The sequence below is a fragment of the Macrosteles quadrilineatus genome, unplaced genomic scaffold (genome assembly GCF_028750875.1).
Source record: "Macrosteles quadrilineatus isolate MER2022 unplaced genomic scaffold, UCM_ALF_1.0 Scaffold_7__1_contigs__length_78375512, whole genome shotgun sequence".
NCBI classification, from domain to species: Eukaryota; Metazoa; Arthropoda; class Insecta; order Hemiptera; family Cicadellidae; genus Macrosteles; species Macrosteles quadrilineatus.
This window is the reverse complement of record NW_026542600.1, coordinates 25,982,614-26,008,546: the sequence shown is the minus strand read 5'-3', so window position 1 is coordinate 26,008,546 and position 25,933 is coordinate 25,982,614. Positions and strand designations below refer to the sequence as shown.

General features: G+C 33.4%; 1 protein-coding gene across 2 annotated transcripts in view; it reads left to right on the top strand.

The window, feature by feature from the left end:
* The window catches only part of LOC128998587 (putative fatty acyl-CoA reductase CG8306), a 40,163-nt gene extending 14,608 nt beyond the window's left edge, over positions 1-25,555 (top strand). For both annotated transcript variants that reach the window (XM_054424791.1, XM_054424790.1), the window contains exons 2-9: positions 476-681; positions 3,797-4,048; positions 6,765-6,910; positions 9,023-9,132; positions 10,435-10,627; positions 14,501-14,746; positions 21,556-21,813; positions 24,263-25,555. In XM_054424791.1, coding sequence (XP_054280766.1) covers positions 490-681; positions 3,797-4,048; positions 6,765-6,910; positions 9,023-9,132; positions 10,435-10,627; positions 14,501-14,746; positions 21,556-21,813; positions 24,263-24,401 — 1,536 coding nt within the window. In that variant the 5' untranslated portion in view covers positions 476-489 and the 3' untranslated portion in view covers positions 24,402-25,555. The remainder of the gene's footprint in view (positions 1-475; positions 682-3,796; positions 4,049-6,764; positions 6,911-9,022; positions 9,133-10,434; positions 10,628-14,500; positions 14,747-21,555; positions 21,814-24,262) is intronic.
* The last annotated feature ends 378 nt before the right edge of the window (positions 25,556-25,933 follow it).

The window sequence follows — 25,933 nt, the reverse complement described above, 5'->3', positions numbered from 1 at the left end:
TGATTTTCCTCTTGCCATTAAATCTGTTGATAGTCATTCCTGATCGGGGCAAAAATTTTTTTTTTAATCTGATGGCCATGGTTGGTTTGTCCCATGGGCCTTGAACACATATAAGGTCGCTGACATGTGGTATGGACTGAATGTTATAATGTATTTAATTTTGTTTTGTTTTATTCATTCAATGAGGAATATAAATATTTTCTCTTTTTTATGTTGTTAATTCTTGTTTTTTTTTTCTTACAGCTTAAATGTGAGAAAGGACCATTCGGACATTAACTTATCCTGTATTGATAAATACATTTTAAAACCATCACAACTATCTCTTTTAGTTCCTAAACTAAGTCATGCATTCACAAATTTAAGAGTTAAAAAAAAATATTTATCTATTGTCAGTTTATTTCTTCCCTGTGATTATTAAAATCTTTATGGGTTGTCCAAAATTTATTCTACACAACTAAAAATTGTAACTTTTCAGGTAACGATATAACAATGATTCCGAAGATAAGTGACTACATGGCCGGGAGCTCCGTCTTGGTCACCGGTGTCACAGGGTTTGTTGGACTCGCTTTGGTTGAGAAACTCATCAGATGTGTTCCTGACCTAGCAAATATATATGTTCTCATTCGACCCAAGAGAGGAAAAAGCAAGGAAGAACGTTACCAAGAGATAATGTCAAACAAAGTGAGTACCGTAGCTTTTTCATACTCTCTCCCAAATTAGTTCTTAAAAAACAATGTAGGTATTAGATACATTCCAAGTCATTTACAGTTATTTTTTTAAGTTATATTAAAGACTAATATCACAGAAAACATACTACTATAACCCAGAATGCCAACCGCATGGTAAAAAGCGTTAAGTACTTTGAGAGAGCTTTGCCTGTCAATTCGTAGGCAGCGCCACCAGCGTTGCCATGCTGCTTACGAATTGACAGGCAAAGCTCTCTCAAAGTACTTAACGCTTTTCACCATGTGGTTGGCATTCTGGGTTATAGTAGTATGTTTTCTGTGCTAATATCTAACAATAGATATGCTGATACATGCTCTACCTGCTCGATGAAACGCCTTGAAGTTTGTCAGATAGCCGCTTTGCTTGACATGCTCTTCGGCTAGGGAAAGTGACATTGTCCTACTATAATAATCCATCAGTATGAGCAAAAAAACAATCAATCAATAAACTATAATGTTATTTGAACAATGGTGTATTTTAGATGAACGCAATACAAAATTTAAATAGGCCATTGTCTCTGAGCTGTTAAGGTTTTCTAGACATAGGCCTAAATTCTCCTACTCTACTAGTCTCTGGCAAAGCTCTCAACTGAGAAGCAGAAGAAGGAAAGCAAGACAGCTATGTAGGGGCTACACCTAGGTAGTTTCACTTGCGGCAACAAGGTTCTGTATGCTACAGATTTAAAATAGGCAGCTGCAAAAGCTTACATTCTGTGATTTAGGTATACATTTTCCAGTGTGAACGCTCACCATTATACAACATCATTGATATTCACGATTTTACATTATTTTTCACTATGGGAGATGTTCCCAGTATCACCATGAACACAAGGGATGTTCATGATTTCACCTTGTCTGGTACTGTACCATAGGTTAAAGCTTACAATTTCACCCTCGACTGTGGAATATGTTCATGAGTTAAGCGGTTTTTACACTGCCGTATTACCACGTCTATAACAGTCGTGGTCGCCACGCCAATGGACAGCCGTACGCAAATGCCGTGGCCCCACGGTACCGTCCCACGGCCACAAACAGCCGTGTAGTGTAAACAGTTTTCTGGTAGAAGCGTATTCATTAAAGGCGTGTTCATTTTTATTTGTGGGTACGTTATGGATTGTGCCACAATGAGTGTTATTTTAGCTGAAGAAATAGCACGGCATTTAAGTGTTATTAAAAGAAAGAAACCAAGCTGTAGCTTTCAATATTAATATCAAATAAACATGGTTCACTTTGATACAGTTCAAGCATTCGAATTGTTTGACCTTCCGTTAATTTTATTTATAATTTTTTTTATTGCTTTGTTTTCACTGTTTCAATTGATTCAATTTGTGTCAATGTTATAGATATTTTTGTTTTCGCCATGGTACTTAAAAACTTAACTAAGACGACAACCACTGACTTTAAAGAACAATAGTTAGTACACACAACGACGAGACGGAAGACGATAACTCCTTAATCACGTCTAGCCACGCCTGCAACTGGCGTAGCAACCAAACACGGTTTGGTTAGTCCTAAAGGGCGTGGGGAACAGGCGTATTGGGTTGCCAAGTCTGTTGCTCCCACGTCTCAACTGTTTACACGAGGCGTGGCCACGCTTCTCAAGAAAGTGAGAAAATTTCTCACCTACACGCCTGACTTTAGCCGTGGCCCCATGACAGTGTAAACACCGCTTTAAAAAAAAAAACAAGGGGTGTTTATTAATACAGTAGGTACAGCATATAGAATTCCTGGAAAAAGAAGAGTAGGAATGTCGTTCTCGCCCCTCTAAAGTACTGTTTATCAACTTTCTTTGTAATTTACCTAAGTATTATAGCAAAAAAGTAAAAAGGTGTTTACAGTACATTTTTTATTTTTTTACTATAAAGGCTTTATAACAAGTAAAAGCAGTTGAAATTACCTTTTTTGTCAGCTTTAAAAAGATTATTCAAAGGCTTTTTAATCAGATAATAATAAATTTAAAACCGACACAGATAAGGTAGTGCTAGCTTAACTTTGATTCTACGATGAATGTTGCCTTTGGTAACAGACAACAAACTCGTCTTTTAGGCGAAGCAGCTCAGGTAGGAGCGGTGTCTTAATCTAATTTAAAGCAGTATTCCTACAAAATATAGACCTATTTCTAAGCAGGCTAGATTATTATTAAAAGGCCTAAATCACAATATTTGGAAATATCAAAAATATAGACTCGCCTATTGAAATGTACTAACCTTACAGTTGTTACCTACCAAACAAACTCCCTGCCATATTGCATAAATGATTGTCCTGTTACAAGCTGTGTGATATTTACAATTTTATTGGATACTTATAAATTAAAATTATGCTTTATGTACCGGTACCATAATTATAACTCAGTGCTTGTTAGTCCCTCAGTAATGACATAAAGCATTAATATAGATACTAAACTATAACTAGGTTACATGAAACTCAACTTTTTACCAAAAATAATAACAAAAACTACACAAGGTTTTATTTGTGTTGCATATTATCTTGTTTGTTCAAACTTTATTGTTTGTAACTTAAAGTGAGTAAAGCCTTCAAGGATCAGGTAAATTTCTGCATTTCAAAATTAAATAATTTCGGGAGTCAAAGAATGATATTCTTTGTAGTGAATCCAAGAGTTTTTTTTTAATGAAAACTTCCGAAATACATTGTTATGGGAACAGGATCCACCACTTTCACAAGAGTACATGATGGTTGCATTTCCTGTAATTGAATTTACTTCTTTAAATTAAAGAAATCTATAATTTAGAAATAACAAAAGTGTTACGTTGGATTACCTAACAATTATCATCCTGTCATTTGAAATTCTTCAATATTTACCCTATCATCCAAATTCATATTCGATTCGCTACTTTAATGCTATAGCAGAATTAAAGTCTTCGCTTTAGAAGGATTTTGTCTTTGAATGTTATGATTTTTTCATTATTTCTCTTAATTTTTACGCAAATTGTAGACTCACTGATTGTTTGTAACAATATCAGTTTTTATAGCAGTTGTTGATTTTGTTTCAATTTATTTATTAGTAGCAAGAGCAGAAAAACTATACAATATTGTATTTATGTTTTCAATAGCTTTTTGAAACAATCAAACAGTCCGACCACAGTTCATCCCTGAGGAAAGTAGTTCCAATCGAAGGCAGCATCGATGAAAATGAATTAGGCCTTTGTGAACAAGATCTGCAAACAGTAATTTCAAGTGTTAATTATGTTTTTCACTGTGCTGCCACTTTGGATTTTGAAGCAAGCCTTAAAACCACAATGGAAATCAACGTACTGGGTACACGCCAAGTTGTGGATATGTGCAAGAGGATGAGAAACCTCAAGGTAGGCCTTTGAGTCACCTTATGATGTTTGTAGTTTATAGTATTTTAGTAATCTATGTAAAAATAAGTCCTTCACTGTCACAAAGATTTTAATCAAACTATTCGAAAATACTGTATTACTATTACTTTTCAAAGTGTGCACTAGGTAATTGTTGGGAAAATAGTTAATTATTAGTTGTGGAAAAGTTTCTTTAATTTACATGTTTTAAATATTTCTCAAACCACTTATAGAGTGTTTAAAACATGTGTTTGGTTGAAGTAGGCAAACGTAATGTTTTGCAATGCTGTGATAAACAAGCATTCCAGTCTCTATCTATTATTTTGACCTAAAAATGTATGCAATTACAATCATCCTTGTTTATCATGGCAAATTGATGTGTAGTTATGTGTAATTCATTTATGTCATATCGCTCATAAACTCATGGCACTGATCCCTCACTAGCACTAAAGCATAGTATTATGATGGGACATTTTAATTATCTCTCTTACGATAAGTAAGTGGTTAATTTCATAAGCTACATAAGTTCCTTCTTTCTCTAAATGTTAAACTGTCTCTAAATTTGTTTTTTTTTTACACAAACATCTAGCCTATTCAAAATTATGTTCATTTTGAATTAACCTTATAGGCTAACTGTTTTTCCTTATATAAAATAACTTAGTGGATGGTCTAGGTCCTGAATTGTAGTTGTGGATGCGTTCATACTCGTGAATGGTTTAGTGGTCTACCTTAAAGTGGCCCTGGAAAAACCTAAAATTGCTGTAATGACCCCAAATAATGAGGCAACCACTGACCACAATGTAACCATGAGCAATCTGTTATTTTGAATTGCAAAGTTCTCACTGTCAAGATTTTTCATAATACTAACGTGCTTGTTGAAAATAAAGCATATACAGGATGCCTGTCAGCACAAAATAAAAATGGGAATAGTCTTTATAGGTCAAAATAAAACAAAAATCAAGAAAAACATTTTTTTTATACCTCGTAATAAAGCGAGAAACGTTTTTTTGAAATTTAAATTTATAAAAGTATTTCGAGAACACTTATAAATTAGCATTAAAATTTATTTATGAAACGGCAAAGTTGAAAAAAAATTAATAATAAATAGGTAGCCAAAAATAACAATTTTTAGTTGTACAGGCCAGGCAAAATAAGGCAAAGATGGCAGGGTGCTCCTCATTTTGACTGGTCTGTACAACTAAAAATCGTTGTTTCTCGGCTATTTATTAGGCCAATTTTATTTTTTTAACCTGGACGTGTGATAGAAAATTTTGAATGCTAGATAAAAGTGTTTTAACATTTTTTCATGAAATCAGCCATGTTTTGTAACTTAAGTTACAAGAGTTCAAACCTCAAGTTAAGAGTTTGGTGAAAAAATTCTTATGGAGAAATGGATTTTGTATTTGCCAAAATAAAATAGTAGAAGTATGATTTTGTCAACCTAAGTCATATGGATTTGTTTGTACGGATCTTGTTAATCATTTGGCAGAAACGGTTTAACATTAAGTTAATCAGTTGTCATTGCATTTCACATTGTCCCATCCCCATGTTAAAGTGCAGAGTAGCAGTGCGGCTTGACTCCTGCCACTTCTTAACTGTATTTCTTGCAGAGTCTATGCCAAATGTTCAGTCCTCTTCCAAGATGTTTTAATTACGAGGGCTATCCAGAAAGTAGATTACGTTTTTGTCTGTATCCACTAGGGGCGGGGCTAGCGCAACCATCTTGGTGTTAGTTCGTTATGCAGCTCAGTCGGCATCTAGCCGTGCTAGTAAGTGGTTTCTGCTGTACTCCCTTGAGTTACTGTGACAGTTTAAAATATCTGTGTTAATTGAAAATTCCACAAACTGTGAAGTGCGTGCAAAAAAAATGAATGAACTCTTTGGTTACAGTTTGGTAACCAAGATTTTTGGTAATGATCTCGTGCAACAAACTTTGCAAAATTTATTGAAAACCCATAGAGAGTTCTGTTATTGTGAACTTTTGAGTTTTACGGACATCGGCATCAACTTTTTCGACAAGTTCGGCAGTCACAATGCTGGGTCTTCCAATTCGCTCTTCGTCGTGAACGTTAGTTCGGCCATTTTTAAATTTGATAACCCACTGACGAACTCCACCTTCAGTAATAATGTTTTCCCCATAAACTTCACAAAGTTGCCGATAAATTTCTATCCGTTTACAGTTTTTTGCAGTCAAAAACCTTATAACTGCATGCACTTCACAGTTCGCGGCATTTTCAATTAACACAGACATTTTAAACTGTCACAATAACTCATGCTGATTTGATTTGATTTGATTTTTCTGGATAGCCCTCGTATATCCATAAACACACTTATTTCCAGAGTGTAGATGGAGGTAATTGTTGAATTCCACTTAGGATAAAAGTACTTTCTGTAGTATAAAAACAATTCAAGATATTCTCTCATCATACTTTCAAATGATCAATTATCAATTCTTTGAGACGACTACACACACTTATTTTAAGCTGAATGTGAATGGAAGGTAAGTGTTAAGTGGAGTGAGATGATCTGTGTAGCTTTTTACTAACTAAGATCAGCTGTTTCATTGTCAGGATCAATTATTAAAAGCCCAATGACCAAGGATAGCTGGGCTTAATTTCGAACCATGAAAAAGCTACTGACTTTTCTCAGGATCGAACTGGCAACTTTCTTATACTGTAGTGTATTTAAGCCTTTTATAATTGTATTTTTTTGTATCTAGTGCCTAGTGCAGGTGTCAAGTGCGTATGCCAATGCCAATCTGCTGCACACTGAAGAAATCTTGTATCCTCCTCCTGATAACGTTGAGAAGATCATTGAAATGGTACAGACACTCTCAAACACAGAGCTTGAAGAAATTACTCCGAAGTAAGTTTACAGCCAATCTTTTAGTACTATTGCTTATTTTAGCTTGTCAAATGGTTATTTGAAAACTAAAATCGTAGTTGTGCTGTCCTTGTTGACATTTAGGAAGTTTTTCTGTATCAAATCGTACTTTATTACCAGTATTATTGGCTTGATGTCACAAAGTTATTATTATAACACCAAATACAAGCCGTGGACAAAAAATGGCGAGTTAATCTCAGCAATCCCCTTTCGCAATATTACTGGCAACTTACAACGACCATATCTTTAGACATTTTTGAAAACATTGCTAGCCCCTCCTGAATGTAGGAGAATTGAATCCCAATCCTATGTCAAATATTAAATATATTCTTCTTCAGGCCTGTATTTATGTACTAAATAATTAGGTGGGCTTGCGAATATTTAAAAGTCCAAATAGTTAAACAGAGATCTTAGTACTCAAGGGCAGCTTTGGATTTAAATAGTTATTAAACCTAAAAATAAACCCCTAATGTCGTCAAAATTGTATTTAGGCCTATAGTGTTGCTTTATTTCATCCTCGAACCTGCTTTCCCAAAACTTCATGATTGGTAATGTAATCAATAATCACCAATTCATAATATGACAACCTAAACTCTACATCTTACAAAAAAAAAATACCCCCGCCGCAGCAAACCTGCAGACTAAGCGAATTTCCATTTGACTGATTGGATTTACACTGAAATGTCTACTTAAAAATATAACATTAATTCCCTATTTAAATAGAATTAGTTTAACAAGTACTTAGGTTTGCTGCATCAGGGAGGGTGAAACTGTTTTTTTTTTATGTTAATAGTTAGTAAGAAATAAAAACATTTTCCAAATTTGATCAAAATATGTTCATAAACAAGCAAACTACAACAGTTGACTTATTCTCCATAAGAATAACATGGGAGTTTTAAATTTAAAATTTTTTGGAATTTTCTCCGTAACCATTAGGCGCATAATAACGCTTCAATATACTAAATTATTTGTTTTTTTAAGCTCTACAAAGTGGTTTGGAAAGAAATTGCTAAATTTTATGTTTTTTGGGTCAAAAATGGGAAAAACCTATTTTTACCCCATAAAACCCCCCGTAAACTCCCGTTCCCATGGTCCGATCAAGCTGGATTGCGAACTCGTTCGAATAAACGTAGGTTTGCACGTTTGTACCAAATTTCATCAAAATCGGATCATCTTTGCTCGAGTTATCGTGCTAACGGACATATATATATATATATATATAAATATATAAACATATAAATATATAAATATATATATATATGAATTTGAATGGATGGTGTTTTTGGCCTCTAGGGACCTCAAAACGAAAAAAAAAAATCGGTCCCGCGTCCAGGTCTTACCATGAGTACTACGGTAATAGCTTATTCCCTATATGGAAAATTCGCTAAAAACAAAAAAAAAAATACCTGCAAAAAATTGTTTTTAAAGATACATTTTTGTACGCAATTTTTGTATACTTTTGTACATTCTAAAATAAAATTGAACAATATATTTATCTATACAGGTGGATAAAGTGAATATCAGTTGAATATGTTAAATACTGGATAGTTAACCTTAGTATTGTTTCAAGCCTGTGATTGTGAAAATTTAAATGGATGTAATAACAATGTAAAAATTTGAAAATATTAAATTCCCCGATTAATGGGTCTTAGTACCATGAACAGCTGATCTAGACTGACAATGCTCTTAGTGGTTTCTGATGTTGGTATTTATTTTCTTATTTTCCATTGAACATTTTTCCTGTTCGTCGGTTTAAGATAAGTTTATGTAATGTTTATTCTATTAATATAAATATTAGCTACCTCATCTTTGTGTTATTGTTTTGTGTAAATGTCTAACTCAAGTTCAGTTTAAGAAAGGGCTTGTGGCCTGATCTTGCTTGATTAATTAAAGGATAATTTATTTAATTTCAATTTACAAATTAATGGAATTCTAAAAATTCTTTTAACCCCGGATATTTTGCATTGTACTTTGAAGAAATTTAATTTGATGTAGGATTCCTCTGTCAAATACTTTTAAAAACCTTTTTACAAATCCTTATAAATGTTGTGTGTAAAATAACTGTGCCATTTTCTGACATTTGCGATTTTTCAGAGTTCTCAAAAAACATCCAAACACTTACACGTTCACAAAAGCTTTAGCAGAACATGAAGTTGCCAAGGAGTTTAGCAATTTCCCTTCATGTATTGTCCGGCCTAGTATGAGTAAGTATCATTCATCTAATCCATCTTTATTTAACTATTTAGCCTATTTAAGTATAATTCGACATTGGTGGAACTGTATCTCTTTTACTATAGGTAGTACATCTAGGTCAATATTTATTGACCAAATAAAGTCCTACATTTACCAGTAAATCTGAAAATAACTATTTTTTCAAAGATATTATTCATTGATTTTTTGTGAATAGGCATTTAGAGATGGCTTTAATTGTATAACTGTTCTGTGATAAAAACTTAAAATACTTGGCTATTTTAAGATTTCTGGTTAAGATTTTGTTTCATACATTACATACTTTTCTGTGACAAGATTTACAAGTGATAGATAAAGTTCTAATACATACAGGGTGAAAATTTATTCAGAGTGTACCACGTAAGGTGTTTCAAATTGATTACAGAAAAACAGCTTAACATACAAGGATGAAATAAAATTATTTCCCGCTAAATCAACCCCGAGAAATAACGTAAAAATATTTTAAACTTTTAAAACATAAATGAAATGGGGCCTAATGAATTAGTGTTCAACCCAAATAACATGCATTTGATATAGAAAAGTTAGGGTTTTTGTTATTTATACAAAAACTAAAAGAGATTCGAAGTAAGTGTAAATTACAAAGTTGTTAAGAATTTTAAAAAAACTATAAAATGATGTATCACTTGAAATATGTGGATATTTGAAAATTTTTAACATGGGCATTTGCAAATTTTCAAAAATATTTTTTTTTTTTTAATTTTTATTATAAAAAAAAAAACCATTACTTGTAGCTTATTACAGTAAAGCTAATTTCATAATGAGAAACAAAATTCAACCGGAGAATGGCTGAGTGCATGGGTATAAGAAACACAGAGTATTAAAAACATATTGATTTTTCCCAAAAAAAAAACTGCCGCCATTTTGAAACGGAAAAAGATAATTAATTTCTGTTTTTGCCAAAATGTTTGTCTATTAGGTAAATACTTTTAAAATTAGGTAGGCATATAACATGACATATGTTTACGTTTGAAAATTCCGAGATTCGAACTAGTGACCCTCAGTTTTTGGCATAAGGCCTACCCTGTATCGAAAAAAAATTTAAAATATGTTAACGTTATTCCTCCGGGTTGATTTAGCGGGAAATAATTTTATTTCATCCTTGTACATTAAGCCGTTTTTCCATAATCAATTTTAGACACCTTACGTGGGACACCTTGTATAAATTTTCAGATGGTGTTCTATGATTTATCCCTATACAGTTAAAAAGTGTATAACTGTTGATTGAGATCTTATTGTTTCATCAATGGTTGTTTTAGTTGTCGGAACATGGAAGGATCCTGTACCTGGGTGGACCAACAGCAAGAACGGTCCTACAGGTTTCTTCCAAGGTGCAGCCACTGGGGTTGTCCGTAGGTTACCGGTTGCCAAACATCTAGTCTACGACTACATCCCTGTTGATATTGTGATAAACGCAATGATCTCCGGAGCTGTTTACACTGCCAGCCAATGGTAACATTTTTAATATTATAAATATTTTAATGCAGTTTCACAAGTAAATGCCACTTATCATCAAAAAGACTTGTTTGAGGATGAGGGACTAGTCATATTTCAATTTTGTAAAAACTGACTGGTGTTTTCTCCAAGACTGGATAAGCTCAGCATCTCTTGTAGCCAACCACCTTTAAAAGTTATGCAGCCCTTTTATAAGAGGCCCTGTCACTTTACCCTGTAGCTCTCAGTTTTTGCGTTCCCTGTAAGCTCTTGCCTGTAAGCTTTGAAATTTGAATATAGCGTTTAGAGCAGGGATTTCCAACCTACACATCCGGCCTGTGACCAGATTTTTCCCACCCTGCAAAAAGCCAGCAGGCTAACAAAAGTTAATTATTTGGTATAGCAATTGCCGATGATCTTCTCCCGCGATCACGTAAACACCTTTGTTCTGGCAGTCTCCGCAATACCGTGATCGCAGTATCACTTGTTGTCATATCTTGCCGTCCCGGCAAAACCATGAACAGAACCCTCGTCATTCGGTTTTGGCGATACTGTGATCGTCTTCTTCGATCGCAGAAACACTCATGGGCGTATATTAAGGTCAGAGTGATACCGTGATTGTCTCTAGTAATCACGGCAACACTCGTTACGGGTAATCGCAATTTCCTTACAACATTCCTTAAGAGTACTAATGGAACGTAGTCATTTAATGGAGGCTCGGCCATAGGATTTGATGAATTGTCTGCCCATTCCAGGTTAAAGTGCAATTAACTGTCTTTTTCCCTTTCAATAAAATTCACATACAGTAGAACCTCACTAATCTGTCACCTACGGGACCGGGAGCATGGTCGGAACAGCAAAAAGGTTGGATTATCAGAGGACCGTGTTTATTGACATAAAAACGCAGTAAAACTGTATTTTGAACAGACCACAGATAACGTACTGATATCCACGGTTAATCCAACATGACATAAAACAGTTATTTCCAACTCTTAAACGCCTAATACTAACTGTATAAATGGACTTAAATGTGATCATTTGCATATTACATCATAAAAATACAATAAGTAGGCTATTGCACAATCATAATAATTATGTTAGTATGTCATTAACCTTGGTTCAGTAATAAAAACTGTAAATGTATTTTACCATAATATGTGACCATGTCTATTGCAAGATTGTTTACTTAAGGACAATAAAGGATTTCTGATTTCTGATAACGTTTAAAATCACAGATTTTTCAAACTTTTACTTTCAAACAAACAAATTGCCAAACATTGTATAGCAAAATAAAGTACAAAACAATAGAAAGTCTAGTAAGCTACTGCTGGTCATAGGCTACTGTTACGCTGTTTCAGGACAAAAGAATGTTGATAAAAACAACATTAGATAACCCATAAAAAGTATTAAATAACGGTAGCCTACTTATAGCATAACAACAGTTGTAAAATACACCGGTAAAGATAACAATGACAAAAAAACATTGCTTATTCTTTCTTGAGTTTCTCTTCATCCACCCATTCAACGAACAAGTTGCCAGCAACAGTTGTTACTTAACACCCAATCACAGGCTACTATAGTTGTCATGATTACCAAATACCCAATCACAAAATGTGAAATGGCAAGAGCAGACCGATGTGTCTTGTGTAGGCCTAGGAGTAGACGGTTGTCAGTGCAAACGGATAGCTTAACCTTGAAGCTTTGATCGACATTCCTTGGTGTTCCTTCCATTTTATTTTCGTCAAATTAACTGTGATTTTTCAAAAACAATAATGTGGGAGCCTACTTATTATTAATAATGGGCAGAAAGGGTTAAATATAAAACGAATTTCAACACATTAGACTAAAAAAAACCAATTTATAAAGTTTTCTAGGTATTTTTCTTGGACAATAAGGTTATGTTAGCAGAAGCCTATTGTGTTGGCGACACGGTCGGACCAAGCGAGGAGTCGGATTAGCGAGGTTCTACTGTACAATATTCGCAATCTCCATGTTGAATGCCTTCTGTGTATACACAGCTGTGCCTACATTGCAATATGGGTATAGTCAACATACATGTCTGGTCTCATGTGCCAGTTTTTTTCTCAATAGATTAAAATTTGCTGTATACATGTAGTGGCTGAGTCATCTAAATACAGATCTGCCTAGTTAGATGGACATTTGAAACCAATCCTCACCATCAAAACTACAAATTGCAACCCAAAATTAGCTGACATTTTATGTGGCAAATGCATTATTCCCTCACAAAAATTACTGCTCTTTTCATCCTTTACTCTTGTTGTAAAATGTTGCAAAGTTCGCTTATCGCGATTACATTTAAAAGTTGATTTTATTACAATCAAGTAAATTTTATTGTGAATAGAAAAAATGTATGTCATCCTGTGGTTTGAGAATGAGATTTTATTTACCAGTGAATTGCATAACCAATACATTGTCATGTCAAATTATTTATAACATTAATTAAAGTCCAGTGGAATCCACTTTCTTGAAATGTACAGTAATCCTCTATGGAGTAAAATATGGCTGATTACAAAGAAAGTTCTTTATTTTAATCTTAAAATTAGGGATGGTCAAGTCTCGAAATTTCGGGAAATTTTCGGGAAATTTTAAATCTTGTTACACGAGACAAGATTTTTTTTTTGCCGAGATGTTTATCGAGACGAGAATAAAAAAATAAAAAAAATTAAAAACGCCTGCAGAAAGTCAATGCAATACCCGCAACACAGGAGCGTGTTGTAGTTGCGTTTCCTTTGCAAAGGCGTTCTTATTTAATTAATTCTATAAATGTAAATATTACTCTAATTATTTTAATAATATTACTTTAATAACATTTGAGAAGTTTTGTTAAGTGTAAGCAGTGTGAGGAATGTTTTATTACTATAAAAAGTCAAAACAAGTAACTATTTTATAAAAATTAATATTGCTTTTATTTTATGATTTATTTTATTTTAGGATAAGTTGAACTCTATCCTAACTTATATTACTATGTTTCCTAATTGTAGGCATTTTTAATAAGTTACGTGATTAATAAAAAAATGTTATGCTGATGTTTTTTAATAAAAGATTGTAAATATTCTTGCCTATTATCATTATTTTTGTATTTAAACAGTCATCTAACAATGTTACAAAATCAGGTAAAAATTTTGAACGTGCATTTCCCGTTGTGTATGAGAAGGGAAATCCCGTCTCGATCTCGTCTTGAAATTTTATGAGAAATAAAAAATCTCGTCTCGTCTCGTCTCGAACTAAAAATTCAATCTTGTCCATCCCTACTTAAAATCCTCATCGCTTAGTAACCTTAAAGCTGGTGGTAACTTGTTATAAATTGTACTGCTGTTATAACTAATGGTCTTTCAACAGTCATAGTAAGTCTAACCTGAGATATTTGATTTATAATGATTGTTTTGACTGTGGATATCTCTCCTATATTTAAGCTTATCCAATTGTGGTCTTAAATTATAACAGGTATTGCATAGTAAATGCGGAAAACACTGTTAATATTGGATAGTCTTCAAAAAGTTCAATACAATTATGGCGCCTGTCTACTGCAGCCATGACCAGAATTGTCTTGTTGCATATTGCTAGAAAGTTAGTACAGTATATTACAGCACTATACTAGTGAAGGAATATCATATGTGCGTTATGATAACTCACCTGTAAGAGGGCTAAATGAACAGGTTGTGACTTGTTTGATTGTGGATAAAGCAGCGAGTGAGTATAAATACATGTCATACGCAAGTGGAGGTCCAAACCATTGAATCAAAACGAGAGGAAGTTTACTATCATCCAGAGTAAAGCATTATTACATTGTATTTTAACTACACTTAATTGTGGCGGTATACTTTTGTGTTTATTGAACAATTTGAAATTGATTAAAAGTTTTGCTTCTAGGGAAAGTTTGGACAAGACTCCAATATTCCATGTGACCAGCAGCACGTACAAGCCGTTCCGATGGGCCATGGTGGAAGACAAGATGTCTGTTCTGCTTCAAAAGTACCCCCTAAAACAGGCTGTGTGGTACCCCTACCTAAAACTTGTGCCTTCCCTCAACTTGTACTATATCTCAGCTTTCATCTTTCACCTGATACCAGCCTACTTCTTCGACACACTCGCCAAATTCACCGGCCAACGCCCAAAGTAAGAAAATATTTCATTTGTAAAACCAAAACAACTTTTCGTCAAAAGCGTATAAAATTTATAAGAATATTAAATACTTTGCAAACTATACATTTAAAAAAATATTAGTGATTTACTTTAAACAAATATTTTATAAAATACAGTAGAACTCCAATTATTTGAATCAATGGAACCAGACTCCATTCAGATAATCAAAAATTTGGATAGTTGGATTTTTACCGAAATTCAGGGTATTTTAAAGAAAACAGGGCAAGGTTTTATTAATCCGATCGCAGAAGGTGTCTGCGACAATTTTGCAATCGGAATAATACAATAAAATGCCTTTACGTGACCACGGGAGACAATGATGATGTCACCACGGCTGTGGGATATTATTAACATTTTGCCGCGATTGCAAAAAACCATATCGATGTTTCCGTGACTGAGTGAGACGATGATGATATCTACTTGACCGTGGGATGTATTAATCATTTTGCCACGATCGCGAAGAGCAATGACGATGTTTCCGTGATCGAGGGTAGACGGTGATGATGTCAACACAATCGCGAGAGAGGTTTTTGATTTTGCCACGATCACAGCTTCTGCTTTCTTTACTAAAGATTCTTATTGTGATTTTAAGTTTTTAAAATTTCTTTAAGCAATTCGGATAGTTGGAGTTTGGATAATTGGAGTTCTAATTGTAGGTAATATTAATTGTTTGATAGAGTAGCAGTGATATTTTGGCTATTGTTAAGCTTCATACCAAAGATTGTAAGTTTAGGCTTAATTTAAGAAATAGCTCTGACACCATGCATTGTACATTATGTAGGCCTACATATTATGGTCCTACAAAGGCTTTTGGCATAGCCTAGAAGCTGTGAGACGACCAATCGTCTCATCTCTTCAGGTTCGAGTTGCGGCCTTTCTCTATTTTCAACCTTTTTTGAGCTAAGGCCGGATAGTCCAGCCACAAGTGTTCAGATGTTTCCACCTCGTTTTCGCAGAATCTGCATTGGTCTATCTGTGAACTTCCAATGGATGCAAGGTGTTTCTTGTTACTAATAGGGCCGTTTCCAGTTAGCAAAATACACACAAGCAGTCTGATGTCCCTCTTTTCTAGGCTCAGTAAGCCTTTCCAATCCTTCCTTGAGGGGTCTATTTAAGTATTTTTTGAGGGGTAAGTATTTATGAAGTCCTTGAAAAGTTTTCTTACTTTTTTTATATTTAAATAAATACTCACTTTTTACATTAAACAAAATTATTATTCACAAAACCAACAACAAGATTCTCAAACACATTCCACTAATAGTTTTATTTACACCATTTTAAATTGTTGTGATGTTATTCCAATAATCTCATTACAGCTGTTCTTTTTTAGTAAAGGCAGGCTTAAACAAACATTTTATTTTATATTATATTTAACACTCCCCCTTAAGAATAAAATGTTTTATATATTTCTCAACGCTAGATTCTTGAAAACCCATACTGCTAGCTTAGTTAATAATATTGTTTGTGTTTTACAAAGTTGAAAAACAGTTTTAACATTTGAAAATACAATGTTTTTATTAGATTGTCTATTTATTGTCCATTTAATTTAATGAATAATATTTACATTATATGTACAGTACATTGTTTACCTCATCATCTTATTTCTAAGTTTCAACTCAAAATTAGGCTAAACTTTTAATGAGGATTTCTTTGAACTTTTGAAATTTAGGGTAAGTAAGAGATTTTGTGAAAATGTCACCCAACTGTTCATCAGACCTACAGTATTGGAGTGCAAACAGACCTTCATGAAATTGTTCACTTATGAAGTAATAGCGTACATCAATGTGTTTGCTTCTGCGGTTCATTTGACCGGATTGAATCATTTTCATTGCGCTTTGATTGTCTATGTTGAGTGTTATTTTCACTGGCTTGTTAGTAAGTTCACTAATTAGAGTTTTCAAATATTTAAGTTCCTTGCAGCATTCAGCAGCGGAAATATATTCTACTTCAGCTGTTGAAAGTGCTACAATGGGCTGTTTTCTTGAGCTCCAAGTCACAGGTCCACCTGCGAACATTATTACATAACCACTTGTACTTTTTCTGTCTTGAGTGTCTCCTGCAAAATCAGAATCACAATAAGCGTTCAGCTCAATTTTGTCACGTTTAATTGAAGAGAATCTTATTCCATGGGTTTGTGTTCCTTTTAGATATCTAAGGGTTCTCTTTACATTTTGGATATCATTTTTATCAGGATTTTCCAAGTGTCTACTTTCATAACTGACTGAAAAACTCATATCAGGTCTGGTTTTGTTAGTGAGGTAAAGCAGACTTCCTACTGCTTCTCTGTAAGGAAAAGCTCCTTTAGTAGTATTTTCATGAAGAGTTTCAGTTGTATCTTTCAGGTTAATTGGTGTCTTTACTTCTTTGCAGTTCTTCATATTGAATCTTTCAAGAATTTGTTTTGCATACTTTTCTTGACTGATTAAAATTCCGTCCCTGTTACGTTTGATCTCCATCCCTATATAAACTGTTGGATTTGGACTGATCGTCATCTCAAATTCATCTTCAAGTTGCTTTAGTAGGTTTGCAATTTTTCCTTCATTTTTACCAATCAAAATACCATCATCTACATGGAAAGCTAAGTAGAGATCGTTATCGAGATTCTTAAAAATACACTGATCTGACTTCAGTTGTGTCAATCCTTGACTTTTAAGAAATGAAGTAAATTTCTTGTTCCACAAGCATGGGGCCTGTTTTAAACCATACAATGATTTATTTAGTTTACAGACTTGACCTTGTTCTTCAAAACCTTCTGGTATCAACATATACACGTCTTCTTCCATTAGACCATATAGAAATGCTGTTTTTATGTCAAATGTTTGTATATGCATGTTTTCTTGTGCTGCTATAGCAAGAAGTAATCTTAGTGAAGTACTGTCCACTACAGGACTAAATGTATCTTTGAAATCTATTTTCCCTTTTTGCTGACATCTTTTAACAACAAGTCTCGCCTTATAGGTTCCATCATCTTTGACTTTGAAAATCCATTGAGTTGTTAAAATTTGCTTTCCTAAAGTTTCTTTTCTGTCAACAATTTCCCAAATTTCATTTTTCTTCAGAGATTCTTTTTCATTATTTATTGCAATTTTCCATTTTTCTTTTTCATCTCCATTGATACATTCATTGTACGTCAAAAGTGCGTTAAGATCGTAGTCTTCATATCTGACAGGTCTTTTTATGTTGTTTCTTTGTCGAAGATTATATCTTTGGTTTCTTATTTCAGGTTCTTCTTCATCAGTATCATTTTCTTCTTGATATAGGTCTTCTGGTTCCTGTTCATGTTCTTCTTCGTGTTCAGGTATAGTGTCTTCTTCTTCTAGTTCTTCACTTTCATCTAGTACAGCTTCTTCTTTAACATCTTGTGGATCATCGGTTTTAGGTTTAGTAGTAACACTATTCTTTACAAAAATCACATCTCTTGAAATGATTATCTTTCTTTTCTCTTCGTCCCACATTCGGTATCCATTTAAAGCATAACCAACAAATATCATTTTCTTGCTTCTTTTGTCGAGTTTCTTTAGTCGACCTAGTGTCTTACAGTATGCTTCCGTTCCGAATACTTGTAGTCTAGAGAGATCTGGTTTCTTGTTATACCATTTTTCAGCTGGAGTTCTATCGACAGTTATAGATGGGCTTCTATTTAACAGATATGCAGCTGTTAACACTGCCTCTCCCCACATGTCTTTTGACAGATTTGTATCAAAGAGCATTGCTCTAGCTTTATTTAACAGAGTTCTGTTCATTCGTTCTGCAGTTCCGTTCAGTTGTGGTGTATGAGGAATAGTGTAATCCAGCACAATCCCTTTTTCCTTGCACCAATTTTTTAGGTTTGTCGAAACATATTCGCCTCCATTGTCACATCTTATTTTGTGTGCTTTAAGGTTAAAGTATGCTTCTGCTTCATTGATGTATTCTTTAATGTATTGATTGGCTTCATCTTTAGTTTTCAATAAATATACTTTACAGAAATGAGTATAATCATCAATGCAAGTAAGGAAGTAACTTTTTCCGTCATGTGTAGAGGGTTCTATTTTTCCACACACATCTGAATGGATTATATGTAAGGGCTTTGATCCTCGTTCCCTAACAGTATTAAAAGGCAATCTGGTATGTTTTGCTTCAATGCAAGCTGTACAAAATATGTTCTCACATTTTGTTATATCAGATGGCATTCCACTTGACATTTTAGTTAGTTTCTTGATGCTCTCATTATTTAGGTGTCCTAACTTTTTATGCCATATTTTCATTAATTCACTAGAATTTTCTTGATTTTCACCGTTGTCTTCTTGTTGACTGCTGTTATTTACCACCTCACCTGACTGAATTGTGACATTGCTGGTATTACCATTAGAGAGACTATTTTCACTACAAATGCTGCTTCTTAAATTGACTATATACAATCCCTGACTATTTTTATTACCTTCAAGTATCATTTCATCGTTTTTAATTACTTCTACTTTATTTTTAGTGAAGACAACTGTACCACCTTTTTCCGTAATGGCATTTACAGACATTAAATTATTACTAAGTTCTGGTACGTAAGAGACATTATTTAAAATACACTTGTCCGTTTCAATGCTACCAATACCTAGAGAAAACATTGACTGGTTTTTCTTAGCGACTGATATTTCCTGTTTGAACTCTTTTAAGTTACTTAAAATATTACTGCAGTTGGTCATATGGTTTGGGGTGCAACCACTGTCAACAACAAAAGCCTTGTTAACTTCTTTTACTTCATTTATATGCTTAGGCATACTTGTTTCAAGGATTAGGCCTACCTGTTCCTCCTTAACCTTGGCCAGAAAAACAGTTTTATGGGTGTTTTTAGGATCTTTGTTATTGTTATTTTTACTAGACCTATCTCTAAAAAAAACAATTCTTAGTATCATGGTTACTTTTCTTACAAATAGTACACATCATTGGCCTATTTTCCTTAACTTTATTTTTAAGATAACAGTTTGACTCATAATGGTTATTCTTTTTACAAAAAGAGCAAAACTTTTTACCAGGACAATTCTTTTGGATGTGACCTATCTTTTGACAAGTGAAACATTTTACATTATTAGGCTTATTATATTTAGTCATACCTTGTTCATATTGAGTAGAGCTAGCTTTAAAAACTGTACTTTCATTACCACTACTGCTGTCCATAGATTTCATCTTACTTTCCTCTTGAACAAGTCGAGCTTTCAGATTTTCGAGTGTCCTTTCCGTAGCTGATGTCGAGTCCCAGGCACTGTTGAAATGTCTGAAGCTTTCTGGTAGTATCGTCAGGATCTTCGTTATCACCATTGTGTCATCTATTTTCTGGTCGAGTTGGTTTAGTTTATAAGTTAGGTTCTGTATTAGGCAAAGGTTACTCATCATATCAATTTCTCTATTGTACTTGAAGTTGTAAAAGTCCTGAAGTAATGCACACTTTTGGGTTTCAGTATCTTTTTGAAAAGGTCTTTTTAATGTTTGAAACATTTCATGGGCGTTTTTACAAGTTAAAATATGAGGTTTAATTTGGTTATCAATTGTTAGCAATATATAATGTTGAGCCTTGGCATCCTTTACCTTCCACTTTTTTATTTTTGATGCATCATCACCTTGTTCATCTAAGGTTTCAGTTCCGTTTACTACATCTATCAGTTCTCGTGCTTTGAACAACACACTAATCTCAAATTCCCACATAGCAAATGTTTCCACGTTTTTAAGTCTTTGAATAGTGTTATAATCATTTTCACTGGTCATTATTATCAATAAAATGTTGTTATACTCACGTTAAGAGACAACTTCAAACTTTGTTCTTCTAGTTTTAGTTTTATGGCATTAATAGCCCTGTTCTTACTTGGTTTTATTTTATGGCATGAGCAGCCCTGGGTGTTAATTTTTAGTTTTATGGCATGAGCAGCCCTGGTTGTTAATTTTTAGTTTTATGGCATGAGCAGCCCTGGGCCCATAACCTGAAAAGTTTTCTTACTTTTTTTATATTTAAATAAATACTCACTTTTTACATTAAACAAAATTATTATTCACAAAACCAACAAAAAGATTCTCAAACACATTCCACTAATAGTTTTATTTACACCATTTTAAATTGTTGTGATGTTATTCCAATAATCTCATTACAGCTGTTCTTTTTTAGTAAAGGCAGGCTTAAACAAACATTTTATTTTATATTATATTTAACAGTCCTTAGTGTCAGACTTTTTGATGACTGAGAGAATCAGTATTTTCCCTTAGTAGGTTCCTGTCCAGGATGGTTTTTTGTACAGCACTTAATCACCTGGACCTCCGATTAAAAGGCTGTCACTTTACTATCCAGGGCTAGGGAGATATTAGTTTTGTTACTATACACCCCATACCCAAATTCCCACCCTATCGACTACCGTCTGTATAGAATAAAAGGCATGCCTTGCCCATCTTGAGATCACTGTGTTGCCAGTTGTTCTTGTCTCCTAGATAGCAACTTGTTGGGAATCTCAAAGTCATTATATCACACATTTACTGGATAGTTAACTCTCATTCCACACTTTTTTACCACCAAACAGAATACAATAGAGACTTGATTATATCTGGGGGCGGATTAACCGATGTAAGTACAGATGCCTCTAAAATGACTGGCTCTTTTTTCTTCAGTCTTCAACATAAGTTTTGTCTCTTGACAATCTAGCTCTGTGTATCATCAACATAACTAACCTACAACGCCCAAATCAAATAAAACAACTCTATTTTTATTTGTTTTGGGTAAGGTTACATTTATCTTCAACATAACTAACATAAGTAATGTTACATAGGTTGGTGAGGCTGCACACTGCCATTGGTCAGTCTCTTGACAGACTAGCTCCGTTTATCTTCACCGAGTGGATGTTTGAGAATACCAATCTTCTGCGGCTGCACAAGGCCCTACACACAGCAGACAATCAACTATTCACTCTAGATATAGGACCTCTTGACTGGGAAGCATTCTTCGAAGACATGGCCAAAGGTGTTCGTCGCTACCTCTGCAAAGAAGAAGACTCCACTCTACCAAGTGCAAGGAAAAAGGCACAATGGTAAATACCTTGAGTTTTTGCTAAAATCTATTTAAATTATTGGTTTGTTTGATCATTTTAGTTAAAAATTATGATAAAATCATTTTATCTTTCCAAAATTACAAAATAAATTTTATAATCCATTTCATGTCAGCAATTGTGTTTAAATATTAGTTTAAAAAATATTCTCATGCTAGGCTTTATGGGAATTAAACCTATTTACATACATTGATTGAATACTAATTCTCTTTACACAGGATTAAGATTATTTCAGCTTCTGTGTGTTATAAACTTGTAGATGCTGTGGCAGAAAATATTAAGCAACAGATTTTTTTAAGGCATCTCATAAAGATAGTTTCATTGCACTTTAACACGTTCGCTGCTAAGCACTAGATGCCGCGACGGCGCCAGGAGCTGAACTAGCATTCACCGCTGTGTAACATCGCCGCTGATACACTGAATTACAGTAAAAACAACAGTAGTTATACTGGATAGCAATGTTCTGCAATAAACTGGTTTTGGTTATAGTACTAAGCGATTCTTATAGATAGCAGCACTACCCAGGTTGCAGTCGGTAAAGTAATGTCGCTATCCAGCAGGAAAGAGGTGGACAAAGCCCTGTTCAAAACGACCCTAGTGGTGATTTTGGGAAACTACATTTTTTATTGTCAGAAAAGTACGTCCCCACGAGCTGCAAATAAATATGGGACGCTCGTGACGAGCTGGCTGATCCATGGAAACATTAAACAACAATGAACGGTGACGTTCCGGAACATTCCTAGCTCCTAATGCCTTGGCCCCTCTGACGTTCTGGAACGTCCGTAGCAGCGAACGTGTTAAAACTGGAGAAAACTGTTGTATAATTTGTTGTAAAACAAGTATTTTCTAAAATAATAATACTGTATTTTCCAAGTTTGGATTAGGAAAATCATGACATTAGGTAAGGAGTGTGAACAAATGAAATTATAAGTAAATAACATTTTTTTATAATTAGAGATGGGCGGGATTCAATTATTAGTTTGGGACAAGATTGACTCCATGCAAAAGTTTTTGTAAAAATCTTTTGACTAACCTTTAAAAATCTTGGTGTTTTTTCTTAATCTTGAATACACATTATTGAAAAAAAAAAATAGCAAACAAAATCAATTTTCAGCCTTTGTGGCCCTGATCCACAAAAACCAATAATGGGTATAAACAAACTTCTGACTGGATAATTTTGTATTATGTCCAATTTAACTGTGAAAATCAGTCCTATTATTAAATACCTTTAGTTATTGCAGAATTTTTAAAAAATGTGTAGAGTTTTAAGGCTTGTCATGGTTATCAGCAGGAAAGCGGTTTAGCTTTAACCCTTTGAGTGCTATGCAATGATATATCGTTGTTTACTAAAATCTGTAAGGGATATAGAGAGAAAGTAGCTAAAAACTACTTATTTGAAAAAAAAGTAGCAAAACGGGCCATTGGTGACTTGTATGTTTATAGGATACACTAACAACCACTTAGCTAAAAGATTCGGATTATGAATACCTCACTATGCCCCAGTGGTTGTAGTATATTGCTACAAACACACAGGTCACCAATTATTTTCCACACGGGACGGGATTCGATTCCGAGCAGACAAACTGGCCAAGTGATACACGCCCTAGCCAGGTGGCTATCAGTGCTTGGAGACTGAGGAGTAAAAACCTGTATTTAAGCTGATGTCAAAAGTTTTATTGCTAACAGATGGGGTTACACCTAGTTGTTCAATGTGTTACTAGGTAGTAGCACTAGTTAGTCACAGACTCTTTTGATGATATTTTTCAGTTGAACCACAACTGTGATCATAAATTGTGTTATTGAGGTTTTACTCACAAACAAGTTTTTTTTTCTAAAAAGTTGTGTTATAATAATGTTATCTAACTACATCAAGGTTTAAGACTTTGGTTTCAAATAATGCTATCAGAATGAACATTACAATTTATAAGAAAACTTAGAAATTTACAACTAAATACAGTTTTGTATAATGTTTACTTCAAATACTAAGACCTTTCTTTGTTATATATTTTTTTTTTATTGACTTATTATTCCAAATCAGCCTGGTTAGTAAAATAGTGAAAACAAAACAGTTACAATTCAACAGCAGGTAATAGAAGTAAAAAGTAAACATAAAACGTCTTATAAAATATGAATTATTGACCTGGCACTCGAAGGGTTGATGAGCAGAAATTTTGTAATGTGTGTTAATATAATGTCGTTATGGGAAAACTAATATTTTATGTGGACAGGAAAAAGTGACTAAAGCCACGGTCAGAGTATGATATTTTATTTCATATTCTGACTGATTAAAAGTTTGGTAATCTATTGTCCAAGACACAAATTTGCTGTCCCATACTTTTTTAGCATTATTGAAGACCTATTTAGAATATGTCAGTAATTCTTTCGTCTAACATAACTAACTTGTTATTGACAAAACCTGTATTTGTTTCAGGCTCAAGCTGTTCAACTTCCTGCTTCAAGTTGTTTTGTTTTATCTGCTGTTGATCACGGTCAGATCTTTTGGTAACTTGTCCTACTCTTCAGCTTTTGCTATAATGCCAATCTTTGGCGCAATCTACTTTTACTTGTAAATTCAGCAGATTTGGTGATGGTGTATCAGTATTTATGGATGCTCTCTTGCAAAAACTCTTGAGAAAAGTATTAATTCGAATATACTTAGAAAACATCCATGTTGTAATATGTAGTTTTCATTTTGTTCGGTTTAGATTTGACTGTTAATCTATTTAACATTGATTTTTATAGTGGAGTATTAAGTATTATTAAACTTTGGAAGACTTCTCTGTATGTAGAACGTTGTTGAATCTTTATGCAAAAGTATTACTTACGGTAGTATAAAATGTTTATTAATGTATAATTTTACTATTTGATTTTCATATACTGTTCCAAACTACCAACCAAGTATACAGTAACCAAAATAGTAACTTTTTAAATAATGTCAATGCGATTTTAAGCTGTCGTTAATAAACATGGCATACATTTTGTTTTTGCATTAAATTATTGATATTACTTACTTCTAGTATTTTCTCAGGTCATGTACCAAAAGTTTTTTTTAGGTTTAAATATATTGGTCTCAAAATTTATCTCACCCAAAAAATAACTTTCAGCATTCATCAGAGTATTCATACAAATTGCTTGGATGTAATTTATTTTGATTTAATTAATTGCATTGTCTAAATTAAATTACAGCAACTCAAAAAATTATTTCATCCAAACAGCTACATTTTTTTATCTTAACAGCCACAAAAGATGTGTACTTAAAACTTAACAAAATGTTTGAATATAATGCTTTTAACAAGATTTAGTAGTAAGACTGATGGACCATTTTGTGGTACCCAACAACTTAAACTTGTTTGTATTTATTCAAAACATTGTATGCATCTTGAGAGATCGTTCATACTAAGTAGTCTCAATAACTTGTTATGTTTGTTTGTTTTTTGTTTTTTTTTTTTCATGAGTACAAATCATTCCACTATGTTTGTCCTTAGCACTTGTTCATGATTCAAATAATCCTATTAAGACATTAAGAAGTCCATACTTTTTAATGTTAATAGTTTCATTCCATTACATTACACAAATATTGTAGTTTGTAGGATTATATTATTTGTTGTTTATTTGATTCAAGTACAATTGTTTTAGTTTACTTATTTTTGTTATGACTATTGTCAATATTTAACCATTTGTTTGTATATCAATTTAAATACCATATATTGTGCTTAATAGACAACTATTAAAGGTTCTCAAATATTATGTTTTGTTATTTATTTACAGCAACTTTCTTGCGTACAATTGCTCATAATCTCCTTACATGTTTTAACACCATTGAACATATACATAATTGTAATAACATTATTTTTCAGTAATAAGTAATATTCTAGTATATGCCACTTGAATGCTAGTTCTCTCCTGGTGTTGTATAGTGGGATTGTTTACATTCATTTTACAATATTGAACTCAGAGGATAAGCATACTTGGGAATAACGAATAGCGATATTAGTTAGTTTTTTCGGCTAACTTCTATTTTATTCGTTAGTTTTTAAAAAGTGCTGTAAATAACTTCTACTCAGTTAGATTTATTTATAGCTAACTAATAGATAATATATTC